Source organism: Lissotriton vulgaris, chromosome 3_1, assembly GCF_964263255.1.
Source record: "Lissotriton vulgaris chromosome 3_1, aLisVul1.2, whole genome shotgun sequence".
Lineage (NCBI taxonomy): Eukaryota > Metazoa > Chordata > Amphibia > Caudata > Salamandridae > Lissotriton > Lissotriton vulgaris.
In genome coordinates, this window is record NC_141689.1 from 945,456,008 (window position 1) to 945,480,360 (window position 24,353).

At 42.9% G+C, this 24,353-nt stretch overlaps 1 protein-coding gene across 2 annotated transcripts in view; it reads left to right on the forward strand.

Moving 5' to 3' along the window:
* The window catches only part of AGTPBP1 (ATP/GTP binding carboxypeptidase 1), a 1,139,154-nt gene that overhangs the window by 201,611 nt on the left and 913,190 nt on the right, over nucleotides 1–24,353 (forward strand). For both annotated transcript variants that reach the window (XM_086961295.1, XM_086961296.1), the window contains exon 3: nucleotides 13,685–13,815. In XM_086961295.1, coding sequence (XP_086817421.1) covers nucleotides 13,685–13,815 — 131 coding nt within the window. The remainder of the gene's footprint in view (nucleotides 1–13,684; nucleotides 13,816–24,353) is intronic.

A 24,353-nucleotide genomic window follows, 5' to 3' on the forward strand; every position in this document is an offset into this window, starting at 1 on the left:
GAATCCTTAAAATGTTCTTGCCCAGGCAGACCGCAGTCACCCTTGCCCCCTTCTTGGCGATACTGGTGGGGGACAACAGGGTAGCAGTAGCCCAGCCGAGATAACATACCTCCTTCGCATCAGTCATCTGTTTGCATTTTCCTGCTTTTTGATCAGACACGGACATGCCAATATCCCCTTACAGTACCTGGGGTGCACCTTCAAGACATCTGCGGCTCATAGGGGGTGCTGTCTGTGTGCAGCACAGCCTTTCGAGCCACCCGCTGATGTAATGTGCATGTTATAAAACACTCAGTTTCTTTTTTTATTTACAGGAAAGGCATTAAATATACAGCAGAATAATATGAAATGCTGCAATATTAATTGTAATAAAGATTTTAAGTTTACATTTCTTGCATGCACACAAAAATACTGCATGTCAGTTGAATCTATAGCCTCCAACACAACAATTGTGTTTCTATTGGCGGCAAATGGTGAATACTTTGTTTTGACCTCCGATCCCGGTGTTTCATAACGTCACCTGGGCCCCTATACCCCTCCTTGGGCTTGGTCTGCTCACATTCCCACCAAATTGACTTTGGAAAAGTTTGTTTACCTCAAGGATGCCTCTTCTAGTCTTGTGTTGCTGGAACGCCTCCTGTTCTCCTTGGAGAGTTGTACATTAATAAAAGAGGCAAACTGGTCCCTGCCCTTCTCTCACACTGTGCCACTGCTTTTTGCTAAAGAACGGTGATGGATTAAACCCAGATCTGTTGACTGTGTGTGAGTGTTTGATTGGTTCAGATGCTCCATCCATCACCACCCCCTTTTGTACCACTTTGCTCGCCATAAGTTGGCAGGGTATGCTCAGACGTGAGTCCCTTGCTCACTTTGCCACTGGATTCAAGCAAGCCGGGATGAAGACGGCTGCAATGCCAGAAACCGGTCCTCGGAAGCTTGTTTCCGGTCCAGGGAAGGGATGGCTTGGCAGTTCGGGCTGGACTGTTCCCATGAGGCACAGGGTCAGACTGATTTGCATATGGCCATGTCTGAACTGGGGTGGCAGAGTGGGCTAAAGAACGGTGATGGATTAAACCCAGATCTGTTGACTGGGTGTGAGTGTTTGATTAGTTCAGATGCTCCGTCCATCACCACCCCCTTTTGTACCACTTTGCTCACCATAAGTGTGGCAGGGTATGCTCAGACGTGAGTCCCTTGCTCACTTTGCCACTGGATTCAAGCAAGCTGGGCTGAAGACGGCTGCAATGCCAGAAACCGGTCCTCGGAAGCTTGTTTCTAGTCCAGGGAAGGCATGGCTTGGCAGTTCGGGCTGGACTGTTCCCATGAGGCACAGGGTCAGACTGATTTGCATATGGCTGAACTGTGGTGGCAGAGTGGGCTAAAGAACGGTGATGGATTAAACCCAGATCTGTTGACTGGGTGTGAGTGTTTGATTGGTTCAGATGCTCCGTCCATCACCACCCCCTTTTGTACCACTCCTTTTTGTGAAACACTCTGACACCTTCGGGTAAAGTCCGCGCTATATAAAAACGCATAAAATAAAATCAATAAACTGCCCGACGGCGGTTCCCCTCCCCCCCTCAACAATCTACTGTGTGCGGTATGCTGTTCCTCCCTGTTCATCTCCTCACTGCCCCTCCACCTTCTCTCTATCCGCCTCATTGCTTTATTCGTAAAGTACCTCCTCCTATACCCTCATCCCACACGCTCCCCTCCTAGAGCCCGGTTTCCATGCAGCCATTGAAGGAAGGGGCACTGATTGGTGTCCTGCAGGAGGAGCCGCTCCCGCGATCAGTGCTCAGGGCTGTTTGGATCGCCACTCTGTAATGCTTTTTTGCCACTTATAGAATTGAATCAGCCACTATCCTGCGCATCTCCCATAAACCTAGCGTGGGCGAGGCAGTAGGAGAACATTTACGCACTGTGGTTAAAAACGTGTGGTTATGTATATCTTCATTTAAAATAGTGAGGCTTTTAGCACGTTTGAATAATTTCGTAATTGTTCTCGTGGTCCAGAGTTCCTATCGTGAGTGTGAAAGAGGCTCCTTCCCTGAAGGCGGGCATTGGCGCGGTGCACGCTGGGTACTTTCAGCAGGTTCACCAGATAGAGAAATCCTTCATTGCACTGCGTGTGCTTAGAAGCGGTGAGATGGTTAAAGACTGGGGGTGGGGGGGCCTTAGTCAGTCCAGAGTTACCACCGAATGTGATTACAGGCTGCTAATCTTCAACATGTGTATTTAATTATGTCCATAACCCTTGCATGTGTGCATAAAAAAACATTACTGTAATACGATAAAAAAATATATTATGCATATAAAATAAATTACGCTAGGCAGTTTCAGTGACAGTTCAGTTGTGCGTCTGCAAACATCCCTTTTCAAGATGGAGAGCAGGAGTTACAGTTACAATGCACTTCCTCTCTGAAGATGATGCACACACTGAAGTGCTTCAGCTATAACAAGCGCTCGCCATCTCTAAGCCCCGTCCTTTTCAGACTGGGCTCCCGTACTTGTAAACAATGTCCAGAGAATGACAATCTAGTGCCTTACTTACTTGGCTGGGAGCATGCAGAACTTGACTCAAATCCCAGTTTGGTACTTGACCAAAAAGTGTATGATTTTGGGCAAATTCGACCTGAAATTTCCAGCATGTAGTTAAATATACCAAACTATGGTAGAGACTTCCCGTTCCTCGCCATTAATGCACATGTTCTGTAATCTGAACCTCATCTAACCACACACCATACTAGTCAACTGGCGATTTTAGAGTCTCTCCTGCTACAATAAAGACGTTCTCTGTTGTGCACTTGTGTTGTCAGTGCTACAACACACAACAATAAATAGGGATACATACACAAACAGCCTGTATCGAGAGTGAAAATTCCACGATATTTGTTCGCAAGTGAAATTGTTTAATTAATGGGCGAATTTCACCTTTCGCAAAATTTTCGCTCCGTGCTGACAGTAGCCCTAACCAAGACTGGTCTTTGGAAGACTCCTTGTAATCAAGAAGTAAAAGTACCATAATAGCTCTGTGAAGCCATAAGCATGTCTAATATCAGTATGGTAGCATTATAACATAACACATATTCAACGCCAGTCATCTTCCATCCTACCCCTCCGCCATGTCCCTCACAGATCCCCTCCTGCATCAGCAGATTCTCAGAGGGAGGCAGACACGGATCCTCGCGAGTCAGTGGGGGCCAAGGCGGCGGTGAGACAGCCCATCTTGTCCAGGCCACTCCCAGCGAAGACTGACCCCTCCCACTCACAGCCATCAGCAGACACAACGCTGATGGAATGGGACTCGTAGGCAGAGAGTGATTTTTATTAAAGTCACTTTCGATCTAACCTCAGACCACTGCCGTCCACACAGCGTTACCTCAGTTACGGAATCAGGCCCTTTAAGTTTTGACGGCAACAAGAAATTATGAGGAGTGTAGCGCCTCTACCCTCGTTAGCAGTTTGCAAATTGAACATAAAAACAGAACATTTATGTGCCCCACAGACATAAAAGAAAATTCACATTTGCAAGCTGGTAGCATATAATTGAAAAAGCACATCCACATCGATTCACTTGCACGGATAGCTACATAAATGGTATGCATTTTTATATAGCGCAGACTTTATCCGAACTGATGTCAGAGCGCTTCATAATAGGAACAGTAATGTTACATGAGGAGAAAATTACAAGTGGGCATAGATTACAGCGAGGTAGCAGGCACAGATGGAAGTTTCTCTAAGCCCCGTCCTTTTCAGACTGGGGGGCGTGTTTTTCTTTCTCCCCTCTTCTCCATTGGCTGGAATGTAAACAACGGGCGTGTTTTTGACTTGTTTACATTCCAGCCAATGGAAAGAGGAGAGAAAGAAACGAACCCCCCCACCCCCCAATCCGAAAAGGACAGGGCTTACAGCAAGAGAATGACGTAACTGAGACCTCTTCTCCAATGGCTGGCCGCCGTTTAGGAGGCCAGCCAATGGAGAAAAGGGGCGGGGTTTATCCTCGCTACTCAGAGTCATTAATTCTCGCCAGCGAGATTGCGCATGTGCGCAGCCTACGCTAGCCGAGACCTAAAAAGCACTGGCACTAAAGGAAACTACCTTGGTTGTGAATGGGCTCATTGTGAAAGAGCAAAATTCAGTCAGTCAAAGTTAAGATCATCAGTGGCTAAAGTAGGCTGACCCATTGCCTCATCCTGTATGCTGTAGTGGGTGGAAGCAACAGGTAAATGACACAACAGACCAATGGATGAAGAGAGGTGGCTGAAAGCCCGTTTAGGTGGGTATATCATACATAAACGTTTAGTAAAAATCAAAAGGCCAGACTTAAAAATAATGTTTGCACTAATTAACATGGAAGCAGTTAATGTGCATTTTCAAAGTGATGTTCTGCAGATGGCCCTCTCCCATGCCGAGGATTTGTTAATCATTTAATAATTATACATTTTCTGACATTTTCCCATACCCGCATTGAGTCAGTGTAATGTAGCTCCGAAAAGACTCTCCAACACAAAAAAATGCATTGCTTTTAATTCTATTCATCAGCAGAATGATCCAACCCATTAGCTTTGTTAAATTTTTTATACACAACAATGGGACGCATGTAATTAATCGTCATAACGGAACTGTCTTAAGCTAAAGGCAGCTATTATTCTTTGTTCTCGAAAGCTAAAGGCAGCTATTATTCTTTGTTGTGGGGGCACATTTTTCAGTAGTCAAATTGCTGTCCAGCTAGTGAAATTAATGTACATATAGAAAGACCATAATAACAAATGTCTGCCTTCAAAGTGGTTGCCAGGAAAAGATAACTTACTTTCTACTGACTTTTACCAATGAAAGCAGTCAATCACGTTGAAAGAATGCTGCATGAAAGCAAGAATCTTAACGCATTATGCTGGCAACACAACCGACTTCAAAGTCAGTAATTCAGAGTCTCAGCCCACAACTCCTGTTAATAGTTGCTCCATTAGGCTTTGGCATGAGGTTGTCACTCAGAAAAGCTCTACATAACACATCAAATCCCAGATTATCTGCTGAACATCCTATAACGACCATGCCTCTTTCAGCCTTGGATAGTCTGTTCTTTTCTCTGCTGTTTTCCACTTCTTTTGATGCACGGTGAGCTCCTTATGGGACTCTTCAGCAAGGCATAGCTCTCTGAAGAGCTCCCAAGGAAGCTCATCGTGCATCAATATACAGTTGTGGTGAGGCGGATTCCAGTGATGAAGCATTCTACTGGGGGTGAATGAGGGTTACCATTCTTTTCTGTACAGATAACAGACCCAAGCTGTTCTAGGAGGAAACCCACATACAGCACAGCAGGCTGTTTATTGACTCCTGCCTTGCCCATTATAGGATCTTCAGCTAGAGTCTGTTATTTGATTTGTTGTATAGTTAATTAAATGAGGTTATACAAAAGCTACTTATAATCACCACTCTCTACCTCTCATTCCCCACTGGGTTTAGAAAACTTATAAGGGCCCGCCAGCCTTCAGTTTTTCGACTAAGCAAAGAGGCAGTCAGTCATGTTACTCTTGAATGTAGCATTTCATATAATCCGGGAGCTTTCTGGGAACATTAGCACACTTGAGTACGTTTTGCAATGATGTTTACTTATTTTTATTTCGGATATTAGGGATAGTCAAGCCCACTTTATTTCCTTACACCAGTCACCGGTGTGGCACTCTTGCAATATTCAAGCACACACATGCTAATGGACAGCTTGTAGAGTCAGATGTATTCTATTGCAGAAAGGACTCCATTTTAACATCATTACACGGTGTTGTGAGTAGGGTGCCATGGAGTTTGTGGTGTAAGGAAGTATGGTAGTAAGAGTAAATCAACCTGTCCATCAAACAAAATAGACATGAAGACTTGTTTGTTGTTTCTGACCTGGGTGTTGGCCAGTAGGTGTACTACACCCTACATCCATACTTTTGTTACTCTATGATGACCCTAAAGAGAAGTCATTATATCATGGCTTCCACACTCCATGATACCTTGTATGGTACCCTTTTTTCAAGATTTTATGTACAGTTTTCTGGAGGTCGTGTAACGGGCATGACTCAGCACAGGAGCTATATTCCGATTTCTCTGCTTAGATTTCAGTTCTGTTTTTTTAATACAATTGGTTTAGTCATCCGCCGTTAGAAACCACATCGAAGCGGTGGATTTCTACTTCCTTTCTCCTCTGCAGCAGGTCTTTGAAATAAGGGTGACAATCTACGAGTATGGGCCACTACTAAGATTGCAATCTGAGACTGATCAGACAGGTGCACCGACTCCATCCTACATAGAGGGCTGTAGGGAGGCTTAGTATTGAGTGATCATTTTAATACCTACACATATCTCAGCGGAAACGGGATTGCCTAATTTGCAAGTTGCTTCAGGCATCTCAGGAGATTCCTAAGTCTAATCACAAGCAAATCAAGCTTTCCTGGTAATTAACCCTCGGTCAATTAAACCCATAACTGAACATTTCTATTTTGTAGATATTTCTCCGTTATTCGCTGTTGTTGCACCTTGTAGTCATTTGCAGTATTTAAAGGCACAATCATGATTGCTTCATTGTCACTTGTTGTGGAATGCCAGTAGAGTGTGCATGTTGTTCTTTTTCCCAGTAGATATGAGGTAACTGGTGAATGCGACTCAAAGCAGCGTGATATAACATTGTTATTATTCAGCATTTATATGGTGGACAATGTTTCATTATTATGGCATCTCAGAAGTGCAGCGCGTTTATTTAGTTAGCTGTGGGACAAAGAGCTTTACTTAGAAACAATATCGTAAACATAAATATTTTATAAAATATACTGTGAATAGCATAGACAATTGAATTACATACTTTGAGAACAAAACATTAAGCACTAATTTCAAGACTTCAGCCAACAAAAAAAACAGAACATGATTCACAGCTGGAAGGGGTGCAATATAACACTTTTCATTAGGATGTGTCCTAATCTCCGATGGGATAGGGATCCAGACCTAATGTGCACTTCCTGAGAAGGATGGCTTTAGAGTTTTTGCTATTTTAAATCCATCGGCTTCAATGAGAGAGTCCTTCTTGCTACAAAGAACGTACTGGCCACTAGATGTTTCTGCACAAGATAGTTTGGTGCTCCCAAAGACTAAGTTTTATGTGCGATGCATCCTAGATTAAAAATGCTCCTTTGTTTTTTGCAACGACCAAGATAGGTGAGATGTTTATACTTTCTTGTGTCTGTGGCTGGCCAGGCAGCTACATGCAAGGCTGATTTGAATTGAACTAGCAGCAGTTTGGGAATACCTATGAGTATGGGGTTTCCAGGGTCCAGTCTCAGAATTATCAGGGTTTAGACTAGGTGCTTGAAGTGAGGCTTTGGGATGAAAGGTTTGGTTCCATTGAAGTGTCTTAGTTAAAATTGCCGCCCAGTGGCCATAGCGTGGATGTTTGCTTGAAGGTTAACATTTTTGTCCAAAATGAAGCTGAGAAATGTGGCACGCTCCATGATTTTGGGGTCACCCTTTAACACAACCGGTGAGTTGAGCCATCTTTCAATCAGGAAAGAGCCGTTATGTGGGGATAGCAGGAAGAACTATATTTTAATTGGGTTGAGCTTCAGATTGTGGTGGTTACCATCTAAGCTTCATTGTCTTGTAGACCTTTGGCCAACGTTTTCCATCTTTAGGTTACCAAATTTTGATGTCTGGCTGTGTCCTCAGCATAAAAGTGATATTGTCTCCACAGCACTTTTAGATGACAGTAGTTTATAAGGAGGGATGTGAACAGGAGATTTCCCATTTGCTCTATTCCCCTGTATTTTTGGGGAGCAAAAATAATGATAGGACATTGGGAAAAACTGATAAACAGACGCAATGGAACATCGAGCAGTTTCTGTCTGCCTGGTGACACTAGTCATTCTCCTCCAGAAGCACAGAGTCTCAGAGACTAGATACCTGAGGGCTCACCTGTGTGCCCTATAGCCATAGGGTTAGGCGCCTCATGGTCACAGTTGCCAGTACTGCAGAAGTCTCGGCATTGTCCACATTCCAGAATAAAGGTGCTGATGGCACTGCTCAGGGCTGCCCTGGAGCAGAACGAAAATAATGAATCCCTTGGGTTGGCACCAGACGGCAGGTTGCTGTGGTGAGATTTCAACTGATCAAGGGGCTGACTGCAGACGGTGGAAGTGTAAAGGACAGAAGGTAAATGTACTCTCCATAGGACCATTCTTTGAGGCATGTGGGTGTCAGCTGCGTGCACCTGAGGAGGAGAAATGAGCCCTGTGGCATTCTCAGCTCGGATTAGCCCAACTAGACTAGCAAAGATGTAGATAGACTATGCGCCTTGATCAGGCAAGTGGAGTGATAGTCACCCTAGATGGAACATAGGTGCGAGTAACTGCCATTGCTAGTGCCTGCTCAATAGCACCACCAACAAAAGAAAAATAAATTTTGAAACCTTATACCGGGGTACCACTCTACTAGTCAAGTGAAGCCAGTTGCAGTGTAACATATTGCCACCCTGCAGTAACTAGAAAGGCAAAAAATACCAAAAGCAGGTGAAACCGACCGTAGGTACTTAGTTCACACTGGAGACTATGATTGCGGCACTTAGGATATGACCAAAGCCTTGCAGCCATAAACCATAATGGATCAAGATATCACGGCCATACTGAATGAAGTGAGGCATAGCCTGAAGACAGTAAACTGTAAAAGGGACACCTTAATGTCATAAATGGATTGCATGAGCTAGCGCCATGACTGACAAGCGTCCAGACTGGATGCAGCAGAGCGCCACATGTCTGACATTGAAGATGATATGTTGGAGCGAAAGGGTAAATACTTAAGAAGAAAAGAGTTTTTGTACTGATGCCAGTCAAGAATTAAGATCTGGAAGGCACCGCACATCCCGCTTAAAGCGTCTTTTGAAAGGAAATCCACTATCGCCTGGTACGAAGATGAAGAACATACTTGACCTATGGATAATAACGATTTAACGCACTGCGCGTGTTGACTATACTATTTGAGACTGCTACACTGGCCAGTGACTAACCAACAGATATTGTCTTATAGGAAACTCAAACCACATGATTATTGAGTTGTTATTGGATTGCTGTAGCAACATTTGGTAAATGTTTATGCTCTGCTATTGTTATATTAACCTCACCTACATGTGAGATCAGTTACTAGAATGCAGAGGTTAGGGACTGTACAAATGAGGTAGGGCAGCTGAAGCTAACCCATCTCTAACTATAAACGAGCAACCACCACTGCGTAATAGTGGTGTGACAAAGCCTTGCACCCTTAACCCCAGTCATCATCCTTACTAGTTGATTTTGATAGGTAAGACAACGTTTTTTTGCTGTTGGTTCTTAATGAAGAGGTCAGTACCACTGCTAGCTAGGATGAGGAGTATGTGTGGGTGGTGGGGGAAGTTAGTTGATAATGATATTCATGATGTCTACTACTTGTCAATTATTGGCGAAAGAAACTCTGATAAGCCCTGCCAACACTGATTAGTGCAAATTAGGACTGAGACACAGTACATAAGCTAACTACCAGACAAGGAAAAAACTGCCATTTAGATTCCTATCCTGGAACATGAGAGGGCAGAACAATCCCCGAATAGTCAGGCTAGTAATGGCCTGCTTGCATAAGCACAAAATAGATTTAATGTTTTGTCTGGAAATTTATGATTGCCATTTGTAGAGTGCAAACCACTGCTACCAAAGAAGCTTCCCGCGCTACCACCAAGTGACTCAACCCTTTCTGGCTATTCTCTGAAAACTTTTTCAGCCCTTTTCACAAAGATCTTCAGAGTTGGAAATTCTCAAGTCTGCTGGAAGCTCACTCCAAAGCTTTGTGGCCAAAAATGATAAAGAGCGACCATCCCTTCTGGCCCTGTGAGTTCTAGAAATGTATAAAAGACCTGTTTGACTGATCGTAAATATCTAGACAATGCATATTCTTGGAGCCTACCACTGAGATAAGCGGGCTCCTATTTTGGAGCGCTCTGAAAGTGATGAGTAGAGCCTTGAAATTAATCCTTGTATTCACTAGCAGTCAATTAAGTTGCTTCAGGCATTGGGAGATGGCTTGCCATCTGGGCAATTCGAGAATCGGTTGCTTTTATCTACACAAACTGAAGGCACATGAAACATGACAATGGAGGGTGCCCTGTTTTTACTGATTAGAGAAATCCGAAATCTGGAATGGGTGATTTTTGGTAATTCAAGGAGTGATAGAGGGGTAACATGTAATTTGCATTAATGTTTATGGACCTCACATTGACATCCAACAGTTCTACACCAAATTGTTCGACATATATCAGGGTAAGGAATCCCACTCTATACTGTTTGGAAGGAAACCACACAATTTTGGCATTGATAACTCTGGAATGTCACCTCGTGGCCTGTTGTCTGCAGCAAAGTTAATTTGTTGGATAATAGGGATGTACATGTAGTGGATATTTGGCAACTCAGACACCCCTCTCTAGCTGATTATACTTTTTCATTGTCTGTACCTGACTTGCACTCTCATATAGATGACTGGTTGGTTACACAAGATGTGAGCTTGTGGGCATGTAGCTGTGGACGTACCACATACACGTTCAGACCACTCCCCAATCGTGCTAGGTCTTGTGCTTCCATTGCTGAGTCACAGAGCTGGAGTGAGGCTCTTCTCATAGGAGGCCCTACTCAAAGAAGTCTTTAAGAAACACCATTATCGAATACTGTCCAGCCGTGGAACCCAGTGGGAGATGTGTAAGGCCGACATATGCTGCATTTGCATTGCTAAGCAATCCAGGGTTCATAATTCAATACAAAGTAACTTAAATTTATTGGAGAAGACATTGGAAATTTGGAATTAAAGTATGCCACGACAGGGATGCCTCACTGCAGGCAGAGATACATACTAAGTTCAGCAAATTCAGAGATATGGCGGATTCATCCCTACTGGGCAGCAAGAGTCATAACCATCATCCTCAAATGTGGTAAAGGTTGTGTGCCTGCTTGGACGGCCTATCAGCTGAATCTTATGAGAAGGACATCAGTGACCAGGCCCAGAAGATATTGTAGGTACTCGCATATCATATCAACTCTTGTATTTACTTAATATTGATGCCAAATTCTAACTGAAATCATTGACAACCAATTGATCACGTGCATGCCAGGAGTGGTGCTGCATGTCTAGGCTGGGTTTGTTCCAGGACGATCAACACAGTACAGTTTACAAACATTTTTTACAACTGTTGTGCAATTGAATCTATTGATAAATATGCTAGCTGCCTGTCTGGGTGCACAAAACGTTTGGAATGTGGCTACATAATGACAGTCTTAAAGTCTTAAAGAAGATGGAATTGGGCTCAGTAGTCAATTAGGCTCCTTGTTACTATACACACTGGTCATAGAGCCACTGGCATGCAGTTTTCGTGAATATTACTGACAGAAGGAGTTAAGATTTTCAGAGAAATGGATAAGGATTTCCTTCCACTGTATCTGAAAGATCCGGGGTTTAACCCGTCACCTATCCTAGGCGAAATTCTAAGAATCTGAGACTCTCAGGGTTAAAGATTAATTAATCCAAGACCTTACTATTCCCCTCGACAGAAAATACAGCTAAGTATAGAGGGCATTTTCCACTGTAGTGGATGGACGAGTCCATGCACTAACTAGGAATCACTGTACACTATGATCCCTCGGGTATCACTGATAGTTATGGTGCATATATGGACTAATTAACTAAGCAAGTTGACAGCTAGCTGAAGCAGTCATGCTTTGTTGCTGGGGAAATCACACTCATGAAAATGATGATTCCCAAATTATTATTTCTTTTCGAAAACATATAATTTGTCCCAACAGTATAGTCAGTAACTAGAAATCACTCATAATGTACCAGAGCAACCGAAATTCCTGTGTTTATGGTTGCATGGACCTCAGGAAATGCCCCATTTTCCATCTGAAGCAGAGGCAGCACAGTACATATCCCAGAATTATAGTGCTGTTCCCCGTGTGTCTGGACCCGATGCGATGCGTTGCTGGGGCCTGAACCTACATAGCGAGCGGAATGTAACTAATGTGACACCTCTTCACCACTGATACCTATAGGGGAGAATCCAGAAACCCTCTGACACACAAGATCAGCGCCCAGCGGCAATTCGCAAGGCTAGGAATTACCAATATTGGGGCCTTTTTCTGAATGGGCAGTTAAAAAGCCTGTCACAATTTGGGGGACTAATGGCACCCTTATGCCTATAGTGACTGTCTTTAATTAAGAGCACGGAGCACACAGAAAACACAAATAGCATCGTTACCAAAGGAAACTCCTTCCCTGCCCATTCTCAAGTTGATAATAAACAGTAAGTACACGTTGCATGTCACCTTCTGTGTTCATAACGGTTCCTCTCTTGGGAGTACAGGACATAGTTGAGCACCAGAAACAGGAAGGGGATCTGTGGCAGATCATCTTGGACAATTAGTGAAATTATTTCTCTTTGCAGATGAGAAGAGTCTCTTTAAATAGCAGACACAGATTACTTCAAGATTCTCCAGCTATTCTACCATATGGCCACTTGCCTTACCGAATATGTTTCATTACAGATGCTGCATGTGCTAGGTGCACACAGTACATGTTTGACTTCTACACTTGGCATGGCTGTGCCCAGGCGTGGCGACCTAGTGGGTGATAATATATGAGCAATTAATGATACAGAATTATGCAACTTGTACCATGGTGGAAGCATTATTGGTATACGTCATTGACATGCTGCTGAGTGTGACATATTTCAGAGCCCTGCTTCTGTGGTTAGGTAAATGAAGGGTGGCAATACAACCCCTGAAATAGCAGACTCAATAAAATAACTCATTTTCTTCTGTTATGCCTCTGACACATACACAACTCGACTTCCAATAGTATTTAGACCCAGGTATGTATATATATATATATATATATATATATATATATATATATATATATATATATATATATGGCCCCTTTTAAGGTAAAACCTAAATTCTAGGGATTACGTTTGGAATGCATGTTATTGCTCTGGAACCATTTGTGGGATACGTAGGTTGCTAATCAGTATTTTGAATGTCTCATTCAACTATTGCTAAGAAATTAAGATTCCCGTCATTAAGTTGCTCAGTAATGGGGAAGTTCCTGTTCTTCCCTCCTTGCAAGGAAAGTTGAATGATGTCATGATGGTTGCCTTCTTTTTCCAAACTACTCTGTAAGTGGAAATAACGTTTTTTCATAAAAGCGGGTTTGCTGAAGCATCCACACCAGACCTAATCCCTATCAGCTGTTGGTAACCTTTGCCGTGTTAACTTTGTGATCTAAATGTAAATGTGTGTCATTGTTCTGTAGAATCTACTACTGTTTTTGTAAGCAGAAGTGAGTGATTTGGGGGCATTTTTAAAAAGTCTTAAATGTTTTCCAACAAAGTAATGCACTATTTGAATCCAGTTGTTTTGGTCCGTGATTTGTTTAGGTATTACTGAGTTGTTTAAGATTTGGTAGTACAGCTTACTTCATTTAAAAAAATGGCTGAAGCAATCCAGTTTGTTTAGTTACTTGTGTTTTTAAATTCATTATTACATTTACCGTGTACACATTTTGCTTCATTTCATATGATTTTCTTGCCTAATGAATGTGGTACAGGGACATACGAAGCAACTGATTCTCTTGAAATTCCTTCCAGTCTTCCCAACAGCACTAGAATTGGAACTCTTTTGTCCCAGTTGGAAAAGATAGGCACAGACCGTTCATTGGTGGATGTCGATACGTCAAGATATGTTACAGCACGGATTCTTCACCTGGCTCAAACTCAAGGTAACCCATTTGTTTATTGCATCTGATTTGTTCAATTCAGCCTCTTCATTAGCCACTCAACTTCATTTTCTTGATACCTAGCACATCACGTTTTTGTCCATTAGCACCCATTTCCCATTTTGATTCAGGTAAGCATACTTAAACCCTTGCATACATTTGTTAGCAAGCACTATTTCATCAAACCCAGCATAGATACACATTCCAATATAGCTACTACTTTTTCCACAGTCAACGTCCTACAGTCCTTTCATTCTATGGCGTACAGTTCTTGAATCCTTCATCTGCATCCTTAAACTTTTCTTTGACCTTTTTATGTTTACATATGCAATGAAATTATGTGAACAGGATGCCCACATGACATACATAGTCTTATTTTTATTCAAGCCCTTGAGCCAGGCGCCATCTTTTAAAATTATATTCCGAGGTAAACAAGCACTTTTATGTCAGGTGGGCCCAGGAGGGAGTTTGCCAATGCCCTGTCCTTTCTGGACACTGTCAAACTCCTGAGTGAGGTTGCCCCATAGTCACTTCCGGGTGAACTCATTGATAGGTGTGTGACATCATGAGTGGCATTACACACATGCCTTAAGGACCTGGGAGGGATTCCTTAGCCCCTTTCAGGTCCTTCCAAGGGTCGAGCCATTGGGTCGGACTAGTTGAGGTGCCCCCAGGTCTTCTCTAGCCATGCCAACGGTCCCATGTGCTTTTCCCAAAGGTGAAAGGAGCACCAACTCCCTTCACTTTCCCTCCCAACATCCCTTCCTCCTAACCACCGGAAGAAATTAATCAAGGGTTGAGGATTGGAAGGGGTTGGACTAAGATTGTTCCTACACCCAGTCCACAGTTCCTGATCCAATTTCTAGATGAAGAAGCTTCGTATCTTTCCCAGTAAGGAGCCAGACACTATTTTTTTCTATCATACCAAAAGAATCCAAATAGTTTTCCTGGGGCACTGACATACAGTTCTGTGTCCATGTAAGGAGCCATACTCCATTTGGTTTGGATTTTGTCTTGGGCAAAAAAAAATCAAGAGAGCTTCTGACACCTTGCAGGGCCACAGGCACATAGCTAAAAACAAAATCCCAACAGTATCTGTCTCTTTCCTAGGGCACAGGCACAGGCAGATAGCTGCTTCCTCTCACAATGCAAAGTGTGAGGAAGGAGCCGTGTGTCTAGGCCCCAGCAAGGGGCCAGGGTCTGTTTGAAATATTTCTTATTCTAAGCTAATGGACATTTCCTATGTTTGTGCTTCATACTGCCTCGTCATTTTTAGGGAAAACAGGTCTGAACCAGTGGGGAAACCCAAAACGTTATCCATTGCTGGAAAGTAGACACAATTAGTGAGTCAGTAGTAGGGTCACTTTTCTACATTGTGCAAGGATTTCCAATTAAACTAATCACTAAAATAAACACTGATTGCATTGAAATGATGTAGAGTCAAAAAGCAATAAGAAATGTAAAAACCCAATAACCAAATTTAAACAAAAAACACAACAAAAAAAAACACTAATTACAATTGAAAATAAATTGGAGACCAGATTTCAGATTTTGTACAGAATACAGAACCCTGATCCACAAGAAATGGAGACTATAACCTCTGCTTAAAGTTTCAATATGTATGGATGGTGTCTATAGTTTGTGTAAAGCCCTGGCTACTCAAGGCAAACAAGCTGTGAATTACAATGTTTTCACTGTGTACTCACTGTACATAACTTGATAATAAAATTGCAACGAATACGAATTGGAGAGAGTGGAAATAAAAAATATGTATTTTTTAAATGTCCCATTGAATCTGAATTTAATGATACAGTGTCTTTGAAACCACCCTGAAGTCTGGATTGCCCATAAAATCCGAAGAAACGTTTTGAAAAGTGTTTTTGTGGAACCTGATATGCAATAGTAAGCCAAACATATAGGGTAATTCTATAGATAAGAGCAAATCTCCTACCATCATGCATTTTCTTTGATTACAATGGTACCCCACATATGTGAATAGGTCTGGTGTTTGGAACTTGCCCAGAAACATGCCAGTGGAAAGCAAATGAAAAAGCTTGGAAGTAAGTTGATTTTTGAGATGTGGGTAGCTGGGGTTTTGGGCCCAGTTTGGCCATCATTTATGGAAACCTTTTATACCCAGATATTTCTGAAGACTGCACATCTTCGGTGGAGTGAAGAGTATAAAGTGGTGTGATTTGTGCCACCACTTTATATTACCTAGAACCCCTTACAAACATCAGACTTTAAATGTGAAAGTGAGAGTGCACTACAGACAGGCCCGGACTGGCCATTTCGGGCACAGGGCAATCCCCCGGTGCGCTGCAAGGGTGGGGGCCGGTTTTGGTCCCAGGGGGCCGTTTTTGTTACAGGGCCGTTTTGCAGCATAGCTGCAAAAGCGGCCCTGTAACAAAATCGGCCAAAAATCGGCCCGACCATAAGCTCAGTCGCACCCCCAGGGGGCCGACCAAGCACTTTGCCAGGGCCGGTTTTGGTTCTCAGTCCTACCCTGACTACAGATTTCAGACTGTAGTTAATGAGAACTCCAACACAGGAGCAGTAGTTGAAAATATATAGTTGAGGTATATTACCATAGAGCCTTGGGGTGATAACTTTGACCAAATGACAGGTACGGTAAAGCAGCATGTTGCTGTCCATTTGATTCCAGTTTTCCGAGATGCTCTGTGCAGAGTCGTATTACCTGTGGGTACCCAAACCCCATAGAAAACTCTTAAATGCCTGGGACCCAATCAGGAGACCCAGAGGGATAAAGAGTTGGATCAAGCCTTGGCTTGGCTCAATGAGACAGGAGGGAATTGGCTGCTAAAAATCTGACAAGCATAATGTTCAGTTCATTCTACTGGACAGTCATGGAGAGGGTGGCAGGGTCTGTAATCGAGCAAATGAAACCGTAGGTTGCAAAGATGTTGAAAATGATTAGTTTTTGTAGGTTTCTATACAGCCCAGGGGTGATACTTGCGACCAAAAGACAGATACCTTAAACCTGCATTTTTCTTTCTTTCGGTTGCTTTCCAATTTTCCACAAAGTTCTGCAGCTAATTTATCCTATGTAAATATCCCTTACTCCACAGAAAACACATACAAACCGAATTCCTACTGATTACACCACATGAAAGCAAACTAAAGTCCACAGAATGGACAAACCTTATCACTGCTCTAAACTGTTCTCCAAAGATTGTAGATTCCACCAAATCACTGGGAATTACCCTAGATAAAAACCTGAACATGTTAGCACATGTTAATACAATGGCAAATAACGCCAGGTTCCACTTGAGCTATTTGCGAAAACTTAAACCTTCCCTGAACAAAACCGATCTTAAAACTGCAGTTCAAACACTGGTCATATCAAGGATCGAATACGGGTGCACTACCCTGGCTGGACTCCCCAAGATCTCAACTGCCACATTGAAAGCTTGTGTTAATGCAGCCACAAGGCTGATTTCATTACAAGACCGGAGGCTGACATTATGCAATAACCTTTTATTGCTCCCAGGACATGCAGCCCTTTAAAGTGTAACAAACATCATAAAGAAACATTCCATAGCAACAACAAAGCACCATGACGACCAGCCATCTTCCTCTTTTATTCGCTGCCCACGGACAGTTAAGTACAACTTCTTCTTGTCTCTCATGACTTTCTGTTTTTTAAGATATTTAGGCTGATTAACTGCCTCTTTGACATTATTTAATCTCTTTCAGCATGTGTGTAATTAATGAATGAAACGTTTTTTTCTTAAGTCCAACATTTTCCTGTGAGTTACGATTTTATTAAGGTGAGTATATCTCCTACCTCTCTCAGATACCCTTCCAATTTCGGTTGGGTCCCTTTCTCTTTTCTACTTTCCACTGAGGCTCCGCTCGCTCTCTGCCCCCAAACAAACTCGATATCGGCGTTTCCGCCACCAAACACACTCATTACCGCCCCTCACTGAGCCAATGTACCTTCGGCGGGCTGCGGGCTCCTGATTCAGACCCGCTACGCTATGCGGACTGCTTCCGGGTCCCTCCCGTTACTCGGAGGTGACCCGCTCGGCCAAAATGGTTCACTTTTGCTCTTGCTGTGACCCGCAAAGCAAAAATTTGACCGTAAACACAGCGCGAGACCCGTCCTCGCGCTCTCCTTCAGCGCTTTTTAACTGCCTGTTTTCTCTGTCTCCGTTTGCCGACCCGACTGCCTTCTCTCGCTCCCCTGATCTTTGGGCCTTAAATCTCTAGTTTAGGTAGCGCTTTCAGCGGATCTAACCTTGATACTTGATATTAAAAAAAAAAAAAAAAAAAAAAGGGGGAACACTTTATAACAGATAACGCTTATTTATTTATTGTTTATTCTGACACCCCTTGTTGCATTATGTCACAGGGAGACTCCTCTGTTAATGACCCCCCCATTACCCAAGCCTCCCTTATAGGTCTCTTTGAGAGCCATTTAAAATCTTCCCTTAATGAAGCTATCAAAGCTGCTCTTAAGAGGAAAAGGGACATTCCTATTGAGCCAACGCTCTTTTCATCGGATGATGATGAGGTGGACCCGCTCCCCTCTAAAGGCGGTAAGGCTGTTAAAAAATCTAAACACATTGAACCTCAAAATCTTCCAGGGGGAACATCTGATAAAGTTTTATCTGTGGGTAGCCTTTGCGCTACAAGTGATGCGGGTGTCCCGAGCGGCACAAAAAGATCGAGCGGCCTTAATGGCGCAAAGAGCACAGGTGTCCCTTGCGGCACGCAGAGATTGGGTGTCCATCGCGGCACAATTGACCTCGTCAATGATGATGACGATTATTTATCCCCATTGGATTTGGAAGAGGAGGCTGATGAGTACGTATTTGATCCTCTAGAAAAGCTTGAGGACGACCTCCTTGACGAGGACCTGACTCTAACCTCTACTAATCTCAACACCATTAAAGACCCATCGGGGAATGAAATGTTTAATCCTTCCAAGATCACCCATCCTAGAGGTTCAGATTGGTGGCCTTTGGACCACGTCTCCCAATTTATTAAAACCTGGATTGGCAAACCTCTTGAAAAAGATTCGCGTAACCTTATGAAGTCTGAGTGTCCCAAACCCTTTTTGGATAACAAAGCAGGGTCAACCCCTAATCTTGATCCTGAACTTTTAACCTTTTTATTTAAAACTGGGAGAGATCCCCGCAAAGGCCTGGAACGCTGCCTTAAGCAGTGCCAGGATAAACTTTTGGATACCCTCGGTCCTTTGGCTAGGATCCTTGACATGGCTGAAGAGGCCTCCTTGAATGGCACTCCAGTTGACACTGAACTCCTTAGAGGCTGGAGCCAGCGTGCCATATGTCTTTTGGGTAACGCTAACGCTAACCTTACCTCGGAGAGAAGGAGAGCTATCCTAATGCGTATGAATCCCAAGTTAGGGGATTTGGCCAATAAAGATGTGCAAGGGGATCCCAATGGTCTTCTATTCGGAGAATCCTTTATTAAGTCCCTTGGCAAATATGTATCCACCTTTGCAGCTTTTAACAAAGCACAGACAAATATGAGACGAATGTTTGGCGGACGATTTTTTGGAAGGGTCGGCAGGGGAGGATCGGCTGTCGGCCGTGGTTACAACAGATCCTACTACCAACAGAATCAGCGTGGCTACTCAAGGAACTACCGGGGATACGGTAACTTCTTTCCCCAAAGAGGCCGAAACTATCGTAACAGAGGTGGTACCGGTCGTGGAAGATTCCAGTCCCAAGGACAAGGACAAGGTAAGACTCCCTCTTCTTGGTTCTTCCCTTCCAAGGGTAGGGGGAAGACTCTCCCTTTTCAGTCACGTTTGGCCTTCCATAACAAACGATGCTTGGATCTTGGAGACGGTAAGGGGATTCAAGATAGATTTCATATCGATTCCCTTTCAGGCCAAACAACCCAGGGAGCTTTCTATAGACCAAGAACAGTCAGTTTTGGTAGATGCAGAAGTGAATCAAATGCTAGAGAAAGGTGCGATACGCATCGTCCAAAATTCTGGTCAGGGTTTCGTGAGTACAATCTTCTTGGTGAAGAAAAAAGAAAAGGGTTGTTGGCGCCCTGTAATAAACCTGAAGGAACTGAATTCTTTTCTGGTCTACCGCCATTTCAAAATGGAGGGTATTCACCTCCTGAGAGATCTCCTTCAAAGAGGAGATTGGCTCATAAAATTGGATCTCAAGGACGCTTACTTTACAATCCCTATGGATCCTTTCTCTCAGAAGTTCCTGAGGTTCGTTTGGAGGAATGTAACTTACCAGTTCCAATGTCTCCCTTTCGGCCTATCTTCCGCCCCTTGGTGTTTCACCAAGGTGCTCAGGCCTGTAGTCGCCTCTTTAAGAAGAAGAGGGGTTCGCCTTATTATCTATCTAGACGACATCTTACTGATGTCCCAGAGCAAAGAAGAACTCCTATCCCATATGGATTGGACAGTAAGTCTCTTGGAGAGTCTTGGCTTTATTATCAATATAGAAAAGTCTATTATGACACCTTCTCAAAATCTGGAATTTTTAGGTTTTCAGGTGGACACAACCTTAACCCAGTTACAACTTCCCAAGAAGAAGCTAGCCAAAATAAAGAAGGAAGTTTCTTATGTCTTATCCAAGGACCAAGTGAGTTTGAGAGAATTAGCGAGAATAGTGGGTCTCTTATCTTCTTCCATCCAGGCTATTTCTCCAGGTCCCCTTCACTACAGGGCCTTACAGAGACTCAAAGCTTCAGGTCTGAGGAGGGGTCTTTGGTACTCAGACATAGTTCCCCTCTCCCAAGACGCTCGGGAGGATCTTATATGGTGGCGAAACAACTTAGACAGTTGGAATGGAAAGGCAATTTTCGGAAATTCACCGAGTTTTGTCTTGGAATCCGACGCGAGCAATCTTGGTTGGGGTGCCAGACTTGGAGAGGTGGAAACTGGGGGGAAATGGTCAAGAGAAGAACTAACCCTTCACATAAACTCTCTAGAGATGTTGGCGTGCTTGAATGCCCTGATGAGTTTCAAGTCTATCCTCCAAAACAATGTGGTCCTGGTCAAGCTAGACAATTTCTCAGCCGTTACTTATATCAATCGGCTAGGGGGAGCAAAGTCGAAATCCCTAGCGGATCTTGCGGAAAAGATCTGGTATTTCTGCTGGGATCACAAGATTTCTCTGAGAGCCGAGTTTATTCCGGGTCTCCTAAACACAAGGGCGGACTGGAATTCGAGATTCCTAAAGGACTCCAGCGACTGGAAACTGGCCCCTTCAGTGTTCCAGAAAATCTCAATGCTGTGGGGTCCTTTCGAAGTAGACCTTTTTGCAAGCAGACTTACCTTTCAGATAGATCGCTTCTTCAGTTGGAGGCCAGACCCCTTAGCCTTAGCAGTGGACGGTCTTCTCCAACCCTGGAAGTCCCTGCTGTCCTATGCCTTCCCCCCCTTTGCCCTAATCCAAAGAGTTCTTTTGAAAGTTCGAAGAGAGCTTTGCCAAACTGTTCTAATTACTCCCTTTTGGAGTTCTCAGATTTGGTTCCCAGGGGTGATGGAGTTAACAATAGACTTCCCTCGCCTTATCCCCGGGAGTTTAGATCTTCTTCGGGGTCCCGACGGAGAATTTCATCCTCTTCTCTTAGAAGACAAAATGGACCTTCTTGTCTGGAAGATTTCAGGGGTTCGGGAAGATACTCGGGCCTTTCAGGAGAGGCTAAAGACCTTTTGGATGAATCATGGGCTCCGGGAACGAGGAGAAGATATATTGGTTCCTGGAAAAAGTGGTGTAGTTGGTGCTTGGAACGGGATTTGGATCCCGTGGCTGCCCCTCCTGTAGAAGTGGCAAATTTCCTTGCAGATCTTTTTAGGTCTGGACTTTCTTACAGAACAGTTAACTGCTACAGATCTGCAATTTCTGCAGGTCACTCTCTATCAAATGATTTCTCTATTGGTACTGACCCTCTAGTTCGTAGAGTTATGAAAGGTATAAGACTCAAACGTCCTCCTAAGGCTAAGTATAATTCTTTATGGAATGTTAATCTTGTTTTTGATCTTTTTACCTCATGGCCTGATAACCTTTCTCTTTCCAGGAAACAGCTGTCTACTAAGTTAGCTACTCTCCTTTGTCTAATTTCTTTTAGACGTGTTTCTGATGTTAAGGCTTTAGAAATCTGTAATAAAATGTATTCTCCTGATGGTGTACTGTTTGAAATTTGGAAAAGAACTAAAACTATGTCTGAAAATATTTTTTATCCTTACTTTTTGGATTGTCCCAAACTCTGTGTTGTTAATTGTATCAAAGCTTATGAGCAAAAGATGAGTGTTTTAAGACCTTTAAATGAAAATCAGTTACTGATTTCATATGTTAAACCCTTTCGGGCAGTCTCTTCTGCTACAATTTCGAGATGGGTGAGAACTGTTATGCTTGAAGCTGGCATAGATCTATCCAAATTTGGTGCTCACTCTTCTCGAGGTGCTATGGCCAGCAAGGTTTTTTGGAGTGGTGGCTCTATTTCAGATATCCTCAAAGCAGCAGATTGGTCTAATGCCTCCACTTTTGTTAATTTTTATCTTAAACCTGTCGAACATGTGAGTAACGTTGCTTTACAGAGCTTTAAACGTGCATAATGTAGCCTCCGGTCTTGTAATGAAATGTCGATTCTCCAATTATCATGCTGAGAGAATCTTGATTTCATTAAAGACAACGGAGGCTGACATTATCCCCCCCACCACTCCCTGGTGGTTGATTTGTTTATTCTGTGTTTTTTAACTTTTGCAGGATGTCACATCTTTAATCTTTGCCTGCTTTTTATGTCTCTATTTTTTGTGCGTTTTTTACCATAAATTTCTTTCTTCCTTTTCAGAATCTTCATAATTATAAAAGAATCTATGGAGCATGTTTTTTTGGAAGAAGTTGTTTTATTCGTTTGCAGCTCTAAGAGGAAGATGGCTGGTCGTCATGGTGCTTTGTTGTTGCTATGGAATGTTTCTTTATGATGTTTGTTACACTTTAAAGGGCTGCATGTCCTGGGAGCAATAAAAGGTTATTGCATAATGTCAGCCTCCGTTGTCTTTAATGAAATCAAGATTCTCTCAGCATGATAATTGGAGAATCGACATTGCGGGATCCAAAAAATTCGACCATATCTCCCCTCACCTGAAAATACTAAACTGGCTACCTTTCGAAGCCTTTTTCCACTGGAAAAAAATCACATATTTGGTTTTGCTGGACTATAGGCATTCAATGCAACATTTTCTCCATTAGCATTCTGAGGTTTAAGTTAGTCCATTTGAGAACTGCAGCAAAATATTGAACGATTAAAAAAATATATATGTATATATGAAAGATATGAAAATATCTCAGATTGTAATGAGATATTGTTATGGGATTTGCACCAATGCACACATGTGCACAAAAAAACATGCATTTTGTATGGTTGCACAAAGATAGCAGAGAGGAACATTTGTTTGAACAATCTAAAACTGATTTAAAATAAATACGTTTAAAAAAAAAAACTCCTGCCACTAGGTTCGGAAAGATCCTGGCAGTGACAATGTTTATTTTGTGGTCCTTGTTCCATTCCAAATGTGCGGACACAATGCCACGTAGTTGGTAGTCCTGGAAGCTGCACTTGCGCTTCAATCATTCATGACATTTGTATAGCGCGCTATTCACCCGGAAGGGTCTCATGGTGCTGTGGAAGGGGTGGGGGGGTCCGCTACTGCTCGAAGAGCCAGGTCTTGAGATGCTTCCTGAAGGAGAGGTGGTCCTGGGTTAGCCGGAGGTGGATGGGGATTCCATGTCTTGGCTGCCTGGTGGCTTAACTGTAGTGAGGCCAAAGAAATATGCACAGCTCTTCCATGTACTCCAGACAACCCCTCAAACTTCTCTTTGTATGTAACCCCCTTTAACATGTTATTTTTTCTTCTGGAACTGTTCTGATTTTGCAACGGGGCACTTGACTTTCGTTTAATCATTCAGAAATACTGTGGTTTTATTGTGTTGCCTTTTCTTATTCATTTCACACCGTGGCCTTTCTTTCTTCTGGTTCATGCCAACTTGTTTCCTTTCGAAATGGCAGAAAGCGTTTAACCCTGCACTAGATTTCTTTGCATTAATAAGTAAACTATTACTCAGAATGAAACAGTCCTTGTTCTCGGTATATAACGGTCTTGAAATGTATACTTTTCCTTTGATCGACCGAATATCTTTGAGAAAACACTAATGCACCCTTTATTGTGAAATAAAATCTGGAGTTGTATGTAAGTTGTATGTTGTGAGGTGATTCGGGTAGCCAAAAGATTTCTTGCAAATTGACTTATTGAATGGGCCTGTGTTTTATTTTACTACTCTTCTTACTATTCACCATAAAGGTCTATGTCACCTTTGTGTTCAGATTTGCAAAATGTGTTTAAAAATAAATATTTTTGAGGTCAAATATTGTTAAGGAAATGGATAATTGTGCCCTTACGTAAGTGGGAAATAACAATGGCAGCTAAAAAATGCTTGGATAAATGCTTGTAACCGTAGTTTTCTCATCATAGAATTACCGAGAAGGTTTTAGGGGTGAGGGTTCTTCCTTTG